Source organism: Acipenser ruthenus, chromosome 23, assembly GCF_902713425.1.
Source record: "Acipenser ruthenus chromosome 23, fAciRut3.2 maternal haplotype, whole genome shotgun sequence".
NCBI lineage: Eukaryota > Metazoa > Chordata > Actinopteri > Acipenseriformes > Acipenseridae > Acipenser > Acipenser ruthenus.
The window spans coordinates 8,774,740-8,787,810 of record NC_081211.1 but is presented as its reverse complement, the minus strand read 5'-3'; the positions used below and the strand labels follow the sequence as shown (position 1 = coordinate 8,787,810).

At 46.5% G+C, this 13,071-nt stretch overlaps 1 protein-coding gene across 2 annotated transcripts; it reads right to left on the bottom strand.

Annotated features, from left to right (window-relative positions):
- Positions 1-4,293: 4,293 nt before the first annotated feature.
- LOC117970432 (zona pellucida sperm-binding protein 4-like) lies at positions 4,294-12,513 on the bottom strand. 2 transcript variants are annotated; one of them, XM_058997710.1, is made up of 16 exons: positions 12,346-12,513; positions 11,716-11,893; positions 11,052-11,185; positions 10,240-10,399; positions 9,617-9,735; positions 9,041-9,260; positions 8,509-8,630; positions 8,177-8,282; positions 6,755-6,877; positions 6,414-6,586; positions 6,168-6,265; positions 5,908-6,035; positions 5,546-5,726; positions 5,310-5,445; positions 4,851-4,926; positions 4,294-4,456 (listed from the first exon to the last, which is right to left on the bottom strand). In XM_058997710.1, the coding sequence occupies exons 1-16, from the start codon at positions 12,496-12,498 to the stop codon at positions 4,371-4,373; spliced, it is 2,193 nt and encodes a 730-aa protein (XP_058853693.1). In that variant the 5' UTR covers positions 12,499-12,513; the 3' UTR covers positions 4,294-4,370. The 2 variants fall into 2 exon arrangements, with proteins under 2 accessions (XP_058853693.1, XP_058853694.1); XM_058997711.1 differs by lacking the exon at positions 6,755-6,877.
- Between the last annotated feature and the right edge of the window lie 558 nt (positions 12,514-13,071).

Sequence of the window (13,071 nt, the reverse complement as noted above, 5' to 3'; positions counted from 1 at the left end):
ACCCAGCTGACCATGTGGACCTCCCAGCACCAGCGTGACTGGGATCAATGCTTGCCCTTGGTCCTAATGGCCTACCGGACTGCAGTGCATGAATCTACAGGGTGCACGCCAGCGGCTCTTATGTTTGGGAGAGAGCTCCGCACCCCAGTGGACCTTGTGTTCGGCCGGCCACCTCAGCTCCACACTCCGGAACCTGCCGGCCCGGAATACCTCCAGCAGCTACAGGACCGATTGGACACTGCCCATGCTTACGCTCGGAAGCACCTCACCTCGGCTGGCCAGCGTCAGAAACGGGCATACGATACTCACTGCAAGGGCCGGGGATTTCAAGCTGGGGAGCAAGTCTGGGTTCACTGCCCCCGGCGAAGAAAGGGACTCTGCCCCAAGCTGGCCAGTAACTGGGAGGGCCCCTGTGTTGTTCTGGAGAGGCTCTCCGAGGTGACTTATCGAGTGCGGCTGCGGACCCGTAGCCGGGCGGTTGTGCTCCACCAAGACCGCTTGGCCCCCTACCGCCCCGGAACAAACTCGGTTGTCCCTGCAGCCAGCGCGGAGGCCAGCTCCCAGGACAGGGAAAGCGCTTCCCCCTTGCAACAACCGAATAGTTCACCAGCTGGTGGCCCAGGTAGGAGCATTCCGGCTCCAGCTGACTCCCAGCCCGCTGCACCTGTGCTCCAGCGCGGCCAGCGTATCCGTCGACCACCCACGGGACTCTCTGACTTTGTGAGACATTAAGTGTTGGGCCGACGGGACGTTCGGCCCTAAGATGGGGGCTGTGTAACGGGCACGGCTGGACTGACTCGCCGTTGTCACCTGTCGGCGAATAGGGCGCTGTGCCCGGAGCCAGTCCCCTACATTTGGTTAATGTGCAGCAGAGGATGCTGGGAGTACGAACTATGGTAGGGGAGAAACGGAATTATTGTTGTTGTGTTTATTTGTTTGTTATTGTAAAAGTTCCAGTACTGTTCTATGCATTTCCCTGTAATTGTTATTACCCTTCTGGTGTTGTTTGTTAAGTATGTGAATGTCACCCTGAGAGGCAGAGTAGTGCTCTGGGGTGGGGAAGGGCTGTGTGTGCGTGTTTGGTTGGTTGGCGCTGACTTGCTGTTAGCTGCTTAATAAACTGCATTACCTAAAAGAGCTATTGTGTGCGTGTCTCCATTAATCCCTGTGCTCGCTACAATATGTATCATTTCAAATGGCATTTTACATAGTGCGCGCGCACTATGTGCTTAATTAAACATCTGAGCTAGTCGTCTGTATCAAACTGCCAAGAAATGGGAGGCTTGTTTCCTCCCTTATCGATCATAAACGCACTTAAAAACGTGTGGACTGTAAGTGTTTCACTGAGATCCCATCCTGGGTGGCTACAAACTGGTTGAAAATAAAACCAGATAAAACTGAGGTTTTGTTAATTGGCTCTAAACTAGGTTTAGCAAAGTGTAATCCAGTCCATATCATTTTTGGAGGCAATTCCATTTTAGCTTCCACTAGTGAAGATCCCGGATGTTATCTTGGACCTCACGCTTTCTTATGATTTCTGTATCAGAACAGCGTCTTATCATTTGAGAAATGTTTCCAGATGAAAGCGTGTTCTGGGTATGAGGGATGCAGAGACGGTGACACAGGCATTAATAACCTCTCGTCTTGATTATTGCGATTCTTTGCTTGTTGGTAAACCTGTCACTAAACCTAGAAGGATTCAGCTTGTCCAGAACTCCGCTCCAGTTACCATTATGCAGGTTGAAACATTGGATTCTTAAATCGAATATGAAAACACACTTTTGTGAATGTGCTTTTATGTAATTGGTTGTAACTGGAATGTATTATAAGAACATCATTAAGTTTACAAACGAGAGGAGGCCATTCAGCCCATCTTGCTCGTTTGGTTGTTAGTAGCTTATTGATCCCAGAATCTCATCAAGCAACTTCTTGAAGGATCTCAGGGTGTCAGCTTCAACAACACTACTGGGGAGTTGGTTCCATATCCTCACAATTCTCTGTGTAAAAAAAGTGCCTCCTATTTTCTGTTCTGAATGCCCCTTTATCTAATCTCTATTTGTGACCCCTGGTCCTTGTTTTTTTTTTCAGGTCAAAAAAGTCCCCTGGGTCGACATTGTCTATACCTTTTAGGATTTTGAATGTTTGAATCAGATCGCCGCGTGGTCTTCTTTGTTCAAGACTGAATAGATTGAATTCTTTGAGCCTGTCTGCATACGACATACCTTTTAAACTCGGGATAATTCTGGTTGCTCTTCTTTGCACTCTTTCTAGAGCAGCAATATGCTTTTTGTAACAAGCTGACCAGAACTGAACACAATATTCTAGGTGAGGTCTTACTAATGTATTGTAAAGTTTTAACATTATTTCCCTTGATTTAAATTCAACACTTCTCACAATATATCCGAGCATCTTTGTTGGGGAAGCTATAAAAAAGGCCACATTGTCTAGATGAAGACATTTCTGAGTCAACATAAACTCCTAGGTCTTTTTCATAGTTCCCTTCTTCAATTTCAGTATCTCCCGTATGATATTTATAATGCACATTTTTATTGCCTGCATGCAATACTTTACACTTTTCTCTATTAAATATATATATATATATATATATATATATATATATATATATATATATATAGATAGATAGATAGATAGATAGATAGATATGAGAGCAATATTATGTACATATATGAGAGCTATTTTGTTTTGTGTTTAACTTTGGACAGCGCTGTGGGATGCCATGGCGTGAAGGGAGTGCGCTTTATATTGCATTGTATTTTCATCCCTGGTGTGTGTGTCTGAGTGTGTAGTGGTGGGACGTTGCTTTTTATAGATAATCTGATGAACTGGACTGCTCCTCTGTCCACCAGCAGGGGGCACTCACTCTACATTACCAGCATTTAACTACTCTCTGTTTACAGATGCCCTTCTGGGACTACCAGAGCCCAGCACAGTGTCCATGAGTACTGTAATCTACAAGCACGACCAGAGCCCAGCACAGTGTCCAGGAGTACTGTAATCTACAAGCACGACCAGAGCCCAGCACAGTGTCCAGGAGTACTGTAATCTACAAGCACGACCAGAGCCCAGCACAGTGTCCAGGAGTACTGTAATCTACAAGCACGACCAGAGCCCAGCACAGTGTCCAGGAGTACTGTAATCTACAAGCACGACCAGAGCCCAGCACAGTGTCCAGGAGTACTGTAATCTACAAGCACGACCAAAGCCCAGCACAGTGTCCAGGAGTATTGTAATCTCCATGCATGACCAGGTCACCCTACACTGCTGTTTATACCTTTAAAAGCAAGTCCTGGCCATTTCACAGACACACCATCCAGTTAAATATTACATCAAACCCTGGAGGTTCACACACTTACTCACTCTCTGCCTCTCTCGCTTTACTTCCTGCTGTCGGTCTTCAAATGCGCAAATCAATTTTTGTTCTGCAGTTTATTTTGTAGACACCTTTATTGAAGCAGACTTGCAGGTGTTACAGGGCAGTACAGGGTTACAATGCAAGCTTCATATTTAAATAGTGTTGTTTACAGTTAGTGCAATAATACTACTAGACTACAGTGTGAACTAGGATGCAGTTATATCAACAATGACATTAGTAATGGAATAGAGCATTAGCTGAGGATCCAGTAACATGGTGCTGAGGTCAGGTAAGTCCAGTGCATAATAAGAGGGGTAGATCAACAAGGGCAGTCTGAACAGGTGGGTCTGAGAGGCAGCAAGCAAGAACAAGTATCTTAAATTGAATCCCAGCACAGACAGAGTGAAGCAGAGGTAGCATGAGAGGAGGAAGGCTGAGAGAACAGAAGACAAGCAGCAGAGTTTTGAATAAGATGAAGAGGAAAAGGAGAGAGGAGTCCAATCTGGAGAGTACAAGAGCTTGGACCAGGAATTGGGTGGAATACAACAGTAAGAAAAGGACAGATATGGTAGATGCTACATACAAAGAAAGCAATTGTGTCAGGAAAGATGTGTTGAGAGAAGGGTCAAGAGCAACACCTAGATTTTCAGAGAGAGTGACAGTCGAGAGATACCGAGACGTCAGAGGGAGAGGAAGCAAAGGTCAGATTTAGAGAGGCCGAGTTAAAGTTGAGATAGCAGCCCCATACAAGGGTGCCATGCATTCAAAAGGTTACATTTGTTCACATGCATTTGTCATACTTTGTGAACCCCTATAAATTGTAGACTTAATTCTATTTGCCCCCAGTTTGGCAGCTCCAGACTGTTTTGCAGGTGTGGAGGTGGAGAGAGTGTTACAATGAAGACACAGCACAGAAGAGATGGGTTTGTTCTCTTTATTTGAAATGGTTACTGTAGTCTTAGGGCTGAGTTTCCTGCCTGGGCTCTGAGCTCCTTCACTAGGCTCCCTCCAGCATCACCCTCCCTGGGCAGGGATTACCAGCACAGCGCAGTCTCATACTGGGGTCGACTGAGATGGGAGTGTCTGAAGGAGGAGTTACAAGAGGCACAGTGCTGGGGTCAGAATACAGCATGCTGGGACAATCAGAAGCAACACAATGTACCAGAGTGAAGTACAAGCCAATAGAACTGCTGTTCAATAGTGTGACGCACTAGATAGCAAGTACAAAATCACTACAGTAAAACCCATGCAGTTCAAAAATGCATCAGCAGCACAGCTCAAATAGAACACATGTATCTGAAATATTAGAACTATGGATAAAATTAATGCATGTGTACTTCCACAATTACCAGCTATTATGCAAAACACACAAGACAGTGTTCCCCCTTAATTCTCACACACGTGTGAACCCAATCAACAGAATCCTGAGTCAACGCTGGTCCTTTTCTAGAAGGATTTGATCCATTGTGCAACTCACCTCTCCCATCAAAGCAACCCTCATTGCAGCGGCGCTGGTCTGGAGAACAGACTTCAGTGGAGCACATGAAGGAGATCTGGAGATACACGGGAGGAGAGACTTGGTCAAAGCATATGGCACTGAATTTCACAGGGATGGAAAGAACTCCCATTGCCAGCAGCATCACCCATTCCAGGTTTTACTACAAGCTTGATCAGCCAGAGTGTAGAAGCAACAAGCTCAGGTGTACGATTAAACCAATAGCAAAACCAGGAATGGACCCAACTGCTCTGGAGGATTTCCATCCGTGTCTTCAACTACAACAGAGATCGAAAATGCAGAAGACAGAAAGACTGAGAGTCCAAATGCTTGTCATGGAATTTCCACTGAAGACACTGGCAGTTGAGCGTTGTTACTGATGCAATACAGACCCGTGCAGAGCCAGGTCAGTCTGCAGCACCCCATTAATACCCCACCCACCTCCTCGTCCAGGGCTAGCCCACTGCTCAGGAACTGGAATGTTCGGAGACTGAAGCGTCGTCTGAATTTGGAGTGGGGGGGCTGGCCGTCCACGTGCAGAGACGCAGAGCTGCCGTAATCCAGGACATTTGGACAACTGAGGGACAGAGACATCCAATCAGAAGCGGTATAGGGTTAAAAAAGGCTTATGGCAGACTGACAGGACCTCAGAACATGTGTGTGATGGTCAGACTCACCCCTGGTACAGCAGCACCCACACAGCACTGGAGGAGCGTGGGTAAGCAATGCAGTAGTGCACCAGCAGAACCAGGCTGGGGTCAGTGGGGTTGATCAGACGCAGCTCAAGGTAAACTCTGCTCCCCAGGAGGAGACTCACGGGCAGGCTGGAGGAGGGGTAGAACTGGGAGAAGGTCCCATCTGAGGAGAGAGAGAGACTTTCAGCATCCTATTAAGCGAGACATGGGGGTAGAAGCGGCTGGATCTCAGTTCTGGAGGACAGATTTATTACATGCATTGAAATGGAGCGTTTGATAACTTTGTATTTGGTTTATAATAACTGAAGAGATGGATAGATACACCTCCAGGTGGCATGTCTCACCTTTAGCAATCTGTAACTGCACCTGAAACACCCCCAGGTGAGGGGCAGGGCGGAGGTCTGTGGGGGTCTTCACCAGGAACCCAGTGCTGGCCACGTTCCCTTTAGAATAACGACATTCCACAAGGAGACTAGGGGTAGAAAGAGTGGAGCACTGAATACAGTATAGCAGAAGGACTGTGTGATCCACACCATTACTAGAGGCTCCATCTAAAAAGCAATGTATACCTGCGATAAGGGCAGAGCTCTGGCTATATACTTGCCTAAAGGGACTGTCGCTGGTTACGAGCCCGTAGGTCCACTGCCTGCGTTGGATCAAGCTCTGCACCTCAGCCAGGTAGACTCTAGTCTCCCCCACAACCTGCACACAGAGGGTTACAATCCAGTGCATCACGTCACTGGTCCAATTAAATGTACGTGGCCAAAACTAATTACAGCCATTTGATATGTCATGCATCAAAAGGGTCAATTCTGAAATGCTCCATTCAAACTTCTGAACAGGAACTCACAAAGGTGCGGGTCCCACAGCCAGTGACTGGGAATTTGAAGATGGCATAGTCTGGAGTGCAGAGAACTGGGAGGCAGGACTGGTCCCCAGCGAGCGCCAGACTGGCAGGGTTGACCTCAGGATTGAAAGACTTGCGGTAAACAGCAAACACAAACTGCTCGTCTGCCGTGCACACTGAGGAGAGAGAGATTGAATCCAATACAGGCTTTTAAACAGCCAAGAATGACCATGAACCCACTAGCAGCCCAGGCTTACTGCATTCATTGCAAAGGACAGAGGTGCACGACACCAATGGATGCAAGAGGAAATCAGTCTATTGGAGGAGAGGAACGGGGTGCTTACTCTCTAGAGGGTAGAAGCAGCGGCGGGTTTTGGGGTTCATGCAGCAGCCTCTAGCCCTGCACAGCGCTGGAGAGAGCTTAGAGGGGCCACAGGGAAGCTGCTGCTCAGCTGGGATCAGACAGCCTGCAGGAAATGACAGGGAAGCAGATTTACCATTCAGCGTGAAGAGACAGCGGCTTGGGTTTGTATGGATTGCTGCTTGGAAGAGTAAAGGCTGCTACACACCAGGCGCAACTGCAGGGATTAATAAAACCTATACTTGAGATGTATCACACCACAGGAAACACGAAATAGAACAGCTGCCATGCACGCGGTCCAGCAGGGTGAAGCAGTCTCCAGAATGACAGAGGAAACACCCAGAGCTTTGTGACAAGGACCGCAATAAGATTAAGACTATGGGAGTCCATTTCAAAAGGCACTGGATAAGCCTGGTATGTGCGACTTATTGTCACCCATGTTGAAATAGTGTCAGAGAAGACTCAATTTCAACATCATGATTATGTACCAGTCTTGATCATTGTTTTGTCAATAGCAATTAGCTGGACAGATCAGCCAGTTCTCCAACTGGTCACATCACTTCTGGTGATACCACTGCCAATCTGGTGTGGGGCAGCCTCAAGTGTGTCACTCCCTCCACACCCCCAGAATCTGATACTCTTAGGTTGTGCTGAAGGTCCTGCAACATGATCAACCAATAAAAGACCTGCATTCTGTGGTAGTCCAAGCACAAGTGAGCAGAGGAGGGACAAACAGTTGAAGGCATTCTGCCAGGTCTGAAGTAATTTTAACCAATGGGAGTGTCAGATGTGCCCCTTGTTACGCAGGTGGCTAATCATTGAGGCAGGACATATGCAAGGCTAAGCAGTGCAAGAAAAGCTCAATTTTGTGCAAGAGATTAGAGGCAGTTCATTACATTGATAACGTTAAAATATCAAACAGAGATGTGCTCAGCCACTGAAGGAGGAATACAGAATGGACTGTGTACAAGCAGTGTGGAGAGTCACTTGACATTAGCTATTCATAAAGCTCCAGCCGCAAAAGAAAGCTACCCAATGCATCCATCTACTCCGCTTACTCAAAGCTTGGTTTCTTTTCTGTATTCAGAATGTTTATAGGTTGCAGTTTTTGTATCAAAACTGCACTACACGAATTACAAGGTTACAAAACAATTACATTAAAAACACGCTTGCTGTTCTCTCTTCCCCCCCCCTCCATGACCATATAAAACTGTTACTGTGTGGTGGGGGCAGGTGTTGACTCTGATACCCCAGTGGATTGTCACTGCACACCACTGGGTTTTGCTACGAGTTTAATAACACACCCAAGCTTGTTAACTAGATCCTGGGGATAATCAAGCTCTGATCAAAAGCTGGAATAGATGAAATTCCTGTGCAATGGGAGGAGGGAGTTCATTAAACCCACCTTCTTGGGGGATGGGATTTGGGGGTACAGGGCAGGAAGATACCGTCACCTCCCTCTGGCGAGAGGAGTAGGGGGTGAAGAGCACCGTCAGGACATACCAGTTATTCTAGAACACAAGGAGGGAGAGTGGAGACATTGGCACAATAGAAAACACATCCAGCAACACAAATGGATTGACACACACTAGCCCTGCTGCACCCAGTCCTGGCTTTCAGAACTCCACCTTGTTCAGGTATTTTATTGAAAAGGTCAAGCAGACCCCTGGTAAGCCTGCTCTGAACCCAAGGACTGGATGCAGAGTCCAGCCATTCACGAGTTGGGCAGGCTCTTACCAAGGTCTTGACATGGCAGGCTGTGTAAGACACTGTGAAGACAGTCTTTCCATCCTTCTCCTCTAGAGTGTAGCCACAAGCACTTGGTGCAGACTGCACCCCAACCAGATTATTGGAGTCATCTACAAAAAGATCAAAACAAAGCCTGGGTTAGGGCCATCCATCACCCATTGCCACGGTTCTGAATATAATCATAGCATCAGTAACAAAGCCTCGATCTACAGCCACTGCATGCAGCAGACTGCCTCCATGCAGCCCCAGATACAGACACTCAATAGCTTGTGCCAAAGTTCCTGAACAAGTTTATTGGACCAGCTGTTCTCTACATGTGTTTCACACTAACATTTTTACACAGCAAGCTTCCATACACCCCCCAGGTACAGATAGTCAATAGGTTTATAAAATCAGCATTACAATAAACCAAGACAAAAGCATGAAGACTCTCAGCAGCTCAAGATAGAACGAGTCTCAATTTGCAACTGCTCAAATGACAATCATGGCTTTGACAGTCAAAAGCCAGCCCCAGACTCACCCTTGACTTTGACCAGATCGAGGGGACCGGCAGGCAGCAGCACCGTCATGCACCCCTCACTGCAGGAGACCGAGACACCAGCAGGGTGGGGAGGGAGAGAGGGAGGAGGGAGGATCTCACGCTTAGCCAAGACACGGCACTTCATATGCCTCAAGCGAGTCACCTCGTTTACATCAGAGAAGGAAACGGACAGCGAGTAATGGACATGGCCGTCAATGTTCTACAAAGAGAAATAAGGGTTACACACACGTCCCCACAAAAATGCATGGTTTACCATTGCCAAGAACTAGGCTCAGTGAAAGCATGGCATGATCATCCATTACCACACTTTAGCATGCTTTCACTGGGAAACTGAAGGGTTAGTTTTACCCTGCTCTGGTTTTTTTGTATACCGTTCCTAATGCTTCACACATGCTTTCACTGTACTGTCACACTGCTGTGCTGTTACTGTGGGCAAGACAAATATGCAGGAATTGCACAGGTGTGCCAAGTTCAACTACATTGTAAATGACAGGTCCAATAGTAATTGACTAGGTCTGAAGGGGTCCCTGCTTGCTCACTCACAGACAGCCTCACCTGTTTCAGCACATCACAAGCATCGTAAGGAGCCATAAAGTAGTTCTTCCCAATCCCCTGGACCAGCCCATAGCCACAGCTGCCATTGGCCTTCACAGCAACCAGGTTGTTCTTCCCATCTACAAGGACAGGAGGAGGTGGGTATAGCTACAGCACTCATGCCATTGGGAGGGTAACTTGCCAATGGATCTACTGTGATTTATGCAAGTACAATTAAGGATCCAATACTAGTCTCACTAGGAGTTGAATAAGACACCCCTGAGCTGGATACCTACACTGTGGCGAATGAAGCTCATAGTAACTACTATGCAATAGGAGTCTTGCTGCACTCCCTGCAACATGATCACTGACCCCCATCCACCCCCTTTAGGAGGAGTGCTGACCATCTCTAAAATCCATTCCAACTCTTATAAACTTTGACACCAGGGCTGGAAATAACACTCCCATCGCATAGCAGTTTCAGCTATTCCTGGTGTCACTAGGAGTTTAAGACATGTGAACTTGTTCCCTATACACAGTGGCTAATCAAGCTCTTGGTAAAGCCTGGAATGGGTACACTACTATTGCATTCATGATTAAGAGCAAGAGGCTTTACAAACCAGCCCCTCCCACTGCAGACTCACCCAGGATGAAGACCTGGTCTAGTGGCCCCTCTGGAAGATCTGTACTCATGCTGGAGGGGCCACAGACAGCAGGGGGTTCGAATGGGAGACACCCCTGCTCTATGGAGCCTGGCCGTCCCTCTGCGTCCTTGTACGTCACATGGAAGACCAGGGTATTGTTCTAGGAGGAAGACAGGTTAGAATAGCGACAGACATCGATCATGCACCAGATTTGCCAAAGACTAGATTAAGCTACAATTGCAGACTTTACCACTGCGAAAGCACAGAGGTTAGTTTAACTGTTAGTTTCTACAATTGCTGTAGTAAATTGTAACATTTAATAGTCAGTCCTGATTTGGAGGACAGGCTTCACTTTGTCATCGAGTATTTAACTCATCTACCCGTTTTATTTTAACATTGATACTGTAATTGTTAGCCATAAACACCGAAAGGTACCAAATTACAAATACAACTTCTTGTGTTCAGATACTTCAACTACATGTTGATACTTAATGGATTAAGGGCAATTCTGTGAATTAGTGAAGCATCTTTCTACCTCAAATCTTGTGCAATTGCCTTCCTGAATGGCCCCAGCTATAAGGCCTGCAGGGCCGAGTGCTGTTCAGTGGCTGCTCCTATAAAACACCTGAAGTGAATTCCCTCCCTTGGAGTTCAAGGGTGTTGCAGAAAACAGCTTGAAACATTGGAGTCAATATCCCAGTCAAGGGGAAAATGTATCCTTGTTACGCTTCACCAAGGGGTTTTATGCCAATAGCCGCTGGTCCTCGGTTGAGATTATTGAAGGACAGTCAGTGCACGCTTTGACCTTGTACCTGTGTTTGAAGAGGACAGCCTTCATCCTTGGCATAGTAAGAGATTGTGAGCACATTCATCCCGTCTCCCTTCATCAGGTAGAAAGCACATTCATCTGGGGCGTCTTTGATCAGCATCTCCAAACCAGACCGGTCTGAGAACACACACAATATGAGAAGCAATATCAAGCTTCATGCAAATGTGAAATACTAGAAGTCACTGTGTATTAAAAGGAGTCAAGATATGATATTGCAATAGGTGTATATAGTTTGTATCGCGATACAAGACCACAGCATAGCTCACTACTCAATCTACAGCTCCCAGCATCACTCACCATTGCTGCAGGTGCATAAGCATGATGGGAGCTGTAGTTCTAGCCAGGGCCAGACAATCATGGTGTCTACACAATGTAAAGAGAGAGGTCTGGATGGTTGGACACAAGCTATGAAGGGTGTGTTATAGCTGCTAGGATCACACCACTATCCCAGTCTCAATGTAACAATAGCCACTAAATGATCATTTGATCTCATTAGGCATCTACAAGTAGCCCATCACATTGATACAGATCGTACCACACCTTCATATCGATACGGTCGTGACATTAGTGTCTTGTTGCAGCCCTTGTGTTCAGATTCAGGAAGAACACTAGACATGCAGAACAGCATTTGACAATCATGGTCTCACCTATGATTGTGACCTCCTCTAGGGGTCCCTCTGGCAGTTCAAAGGTCACAGTGGTGACCCCACAGGCTGCGCTGGGGAGAGATTTGGGGGTGCTCTGTGGACACCTCATCACCAGCCCTGCACCCCCTGTCCTTGCGAAGAACACGGTGAGCACAAAGGAGGAGATCCCGTTGATTTCCTAAAAGGAACAAGACAGTAACACCAGGGGTGGCCAATACTGCTATCAAAGAAGTCTGGAATGGTGAGGTATTAACCCAGCGAGTACAACATTTCTGAGAACAAACACAAGCTGTATTTATGCAATCTGACACTACACCAACTTCACTTTTGCAGCTAGTTAAAATTAAAGAGGTATTAGCCAGTTAAAACCACAAGACACTTCATGGGTTAACCAGAAAGCATTCATTACTCAATGCGGTCCCTCCGTTCCCACAATTGAGAAATCGGTCTGACCAATACAGAACCAGTCCATTTGATGTACTCTACCTGCTATTGCTACCCAACATTGTAGCCAATTATTAAAAGAGCATTTATTTATTAAATTATTTCTAGTGATTGAGGAGCATCCTGTCGGATCCAGAGTCTCTGAATTCTCCAAACCCACAGTAAAAAGGAGTTGAAGCAACTTACCTGTATCTTCACGTTGCAGCCCTTGAATGACGTCGTGAACAAGCTGTAGCCCCCACTAAACGTCACGCTGTACTTGCAAAACCCGGCCAGGCTCGCCACTGGAAGGAGGCGATTCTTCACTAAAAGAAATATAGTAACATCGTGCGAGGTCATCCATCACGGGGTGTGGTACACATTAAAACGTGGTACACTGTGTGCTGCGCTTGCCCGGCCACGCACAAATGATTTTAGCTCAACTACGACCATCTGAAATGGGCATGTTGTAACTGGTGATGAACAAACTGGGTTATCTAACACTGTAAACCTGTATGATAGTGTCTTGTTTGTAGTGATGTGTGCAGTAGTCGATCACAGCGTATCATTTTCTGGCGTTAGACGGGTACGCGCACCACATTCTGACGATGAAACACTTTGTCGCTACACCGGGACCACGTGCCCGAAGTTTAAAGTAAACATGCGATTTATTTCCATCTAGTAGCAGGACGGAGGCGGGTCTATTAAACACAGACCAGATTCAAACAAGACAAGAGGGAATGCTGTAATCTGAAATGCATGTTCCAGGATTTGCCAGGTTTCAATATTTGCTCGATTCAAGGAAGTACAACAAACATTAAAACAGACGTCAAATATCCAGCTAATATTTTGCTGTTATTTAGAATAAAATTACTTTCTTGGTCAACTAACTACACAGCATTTTAATTGTAAGACCCACACGCACCATTTAGT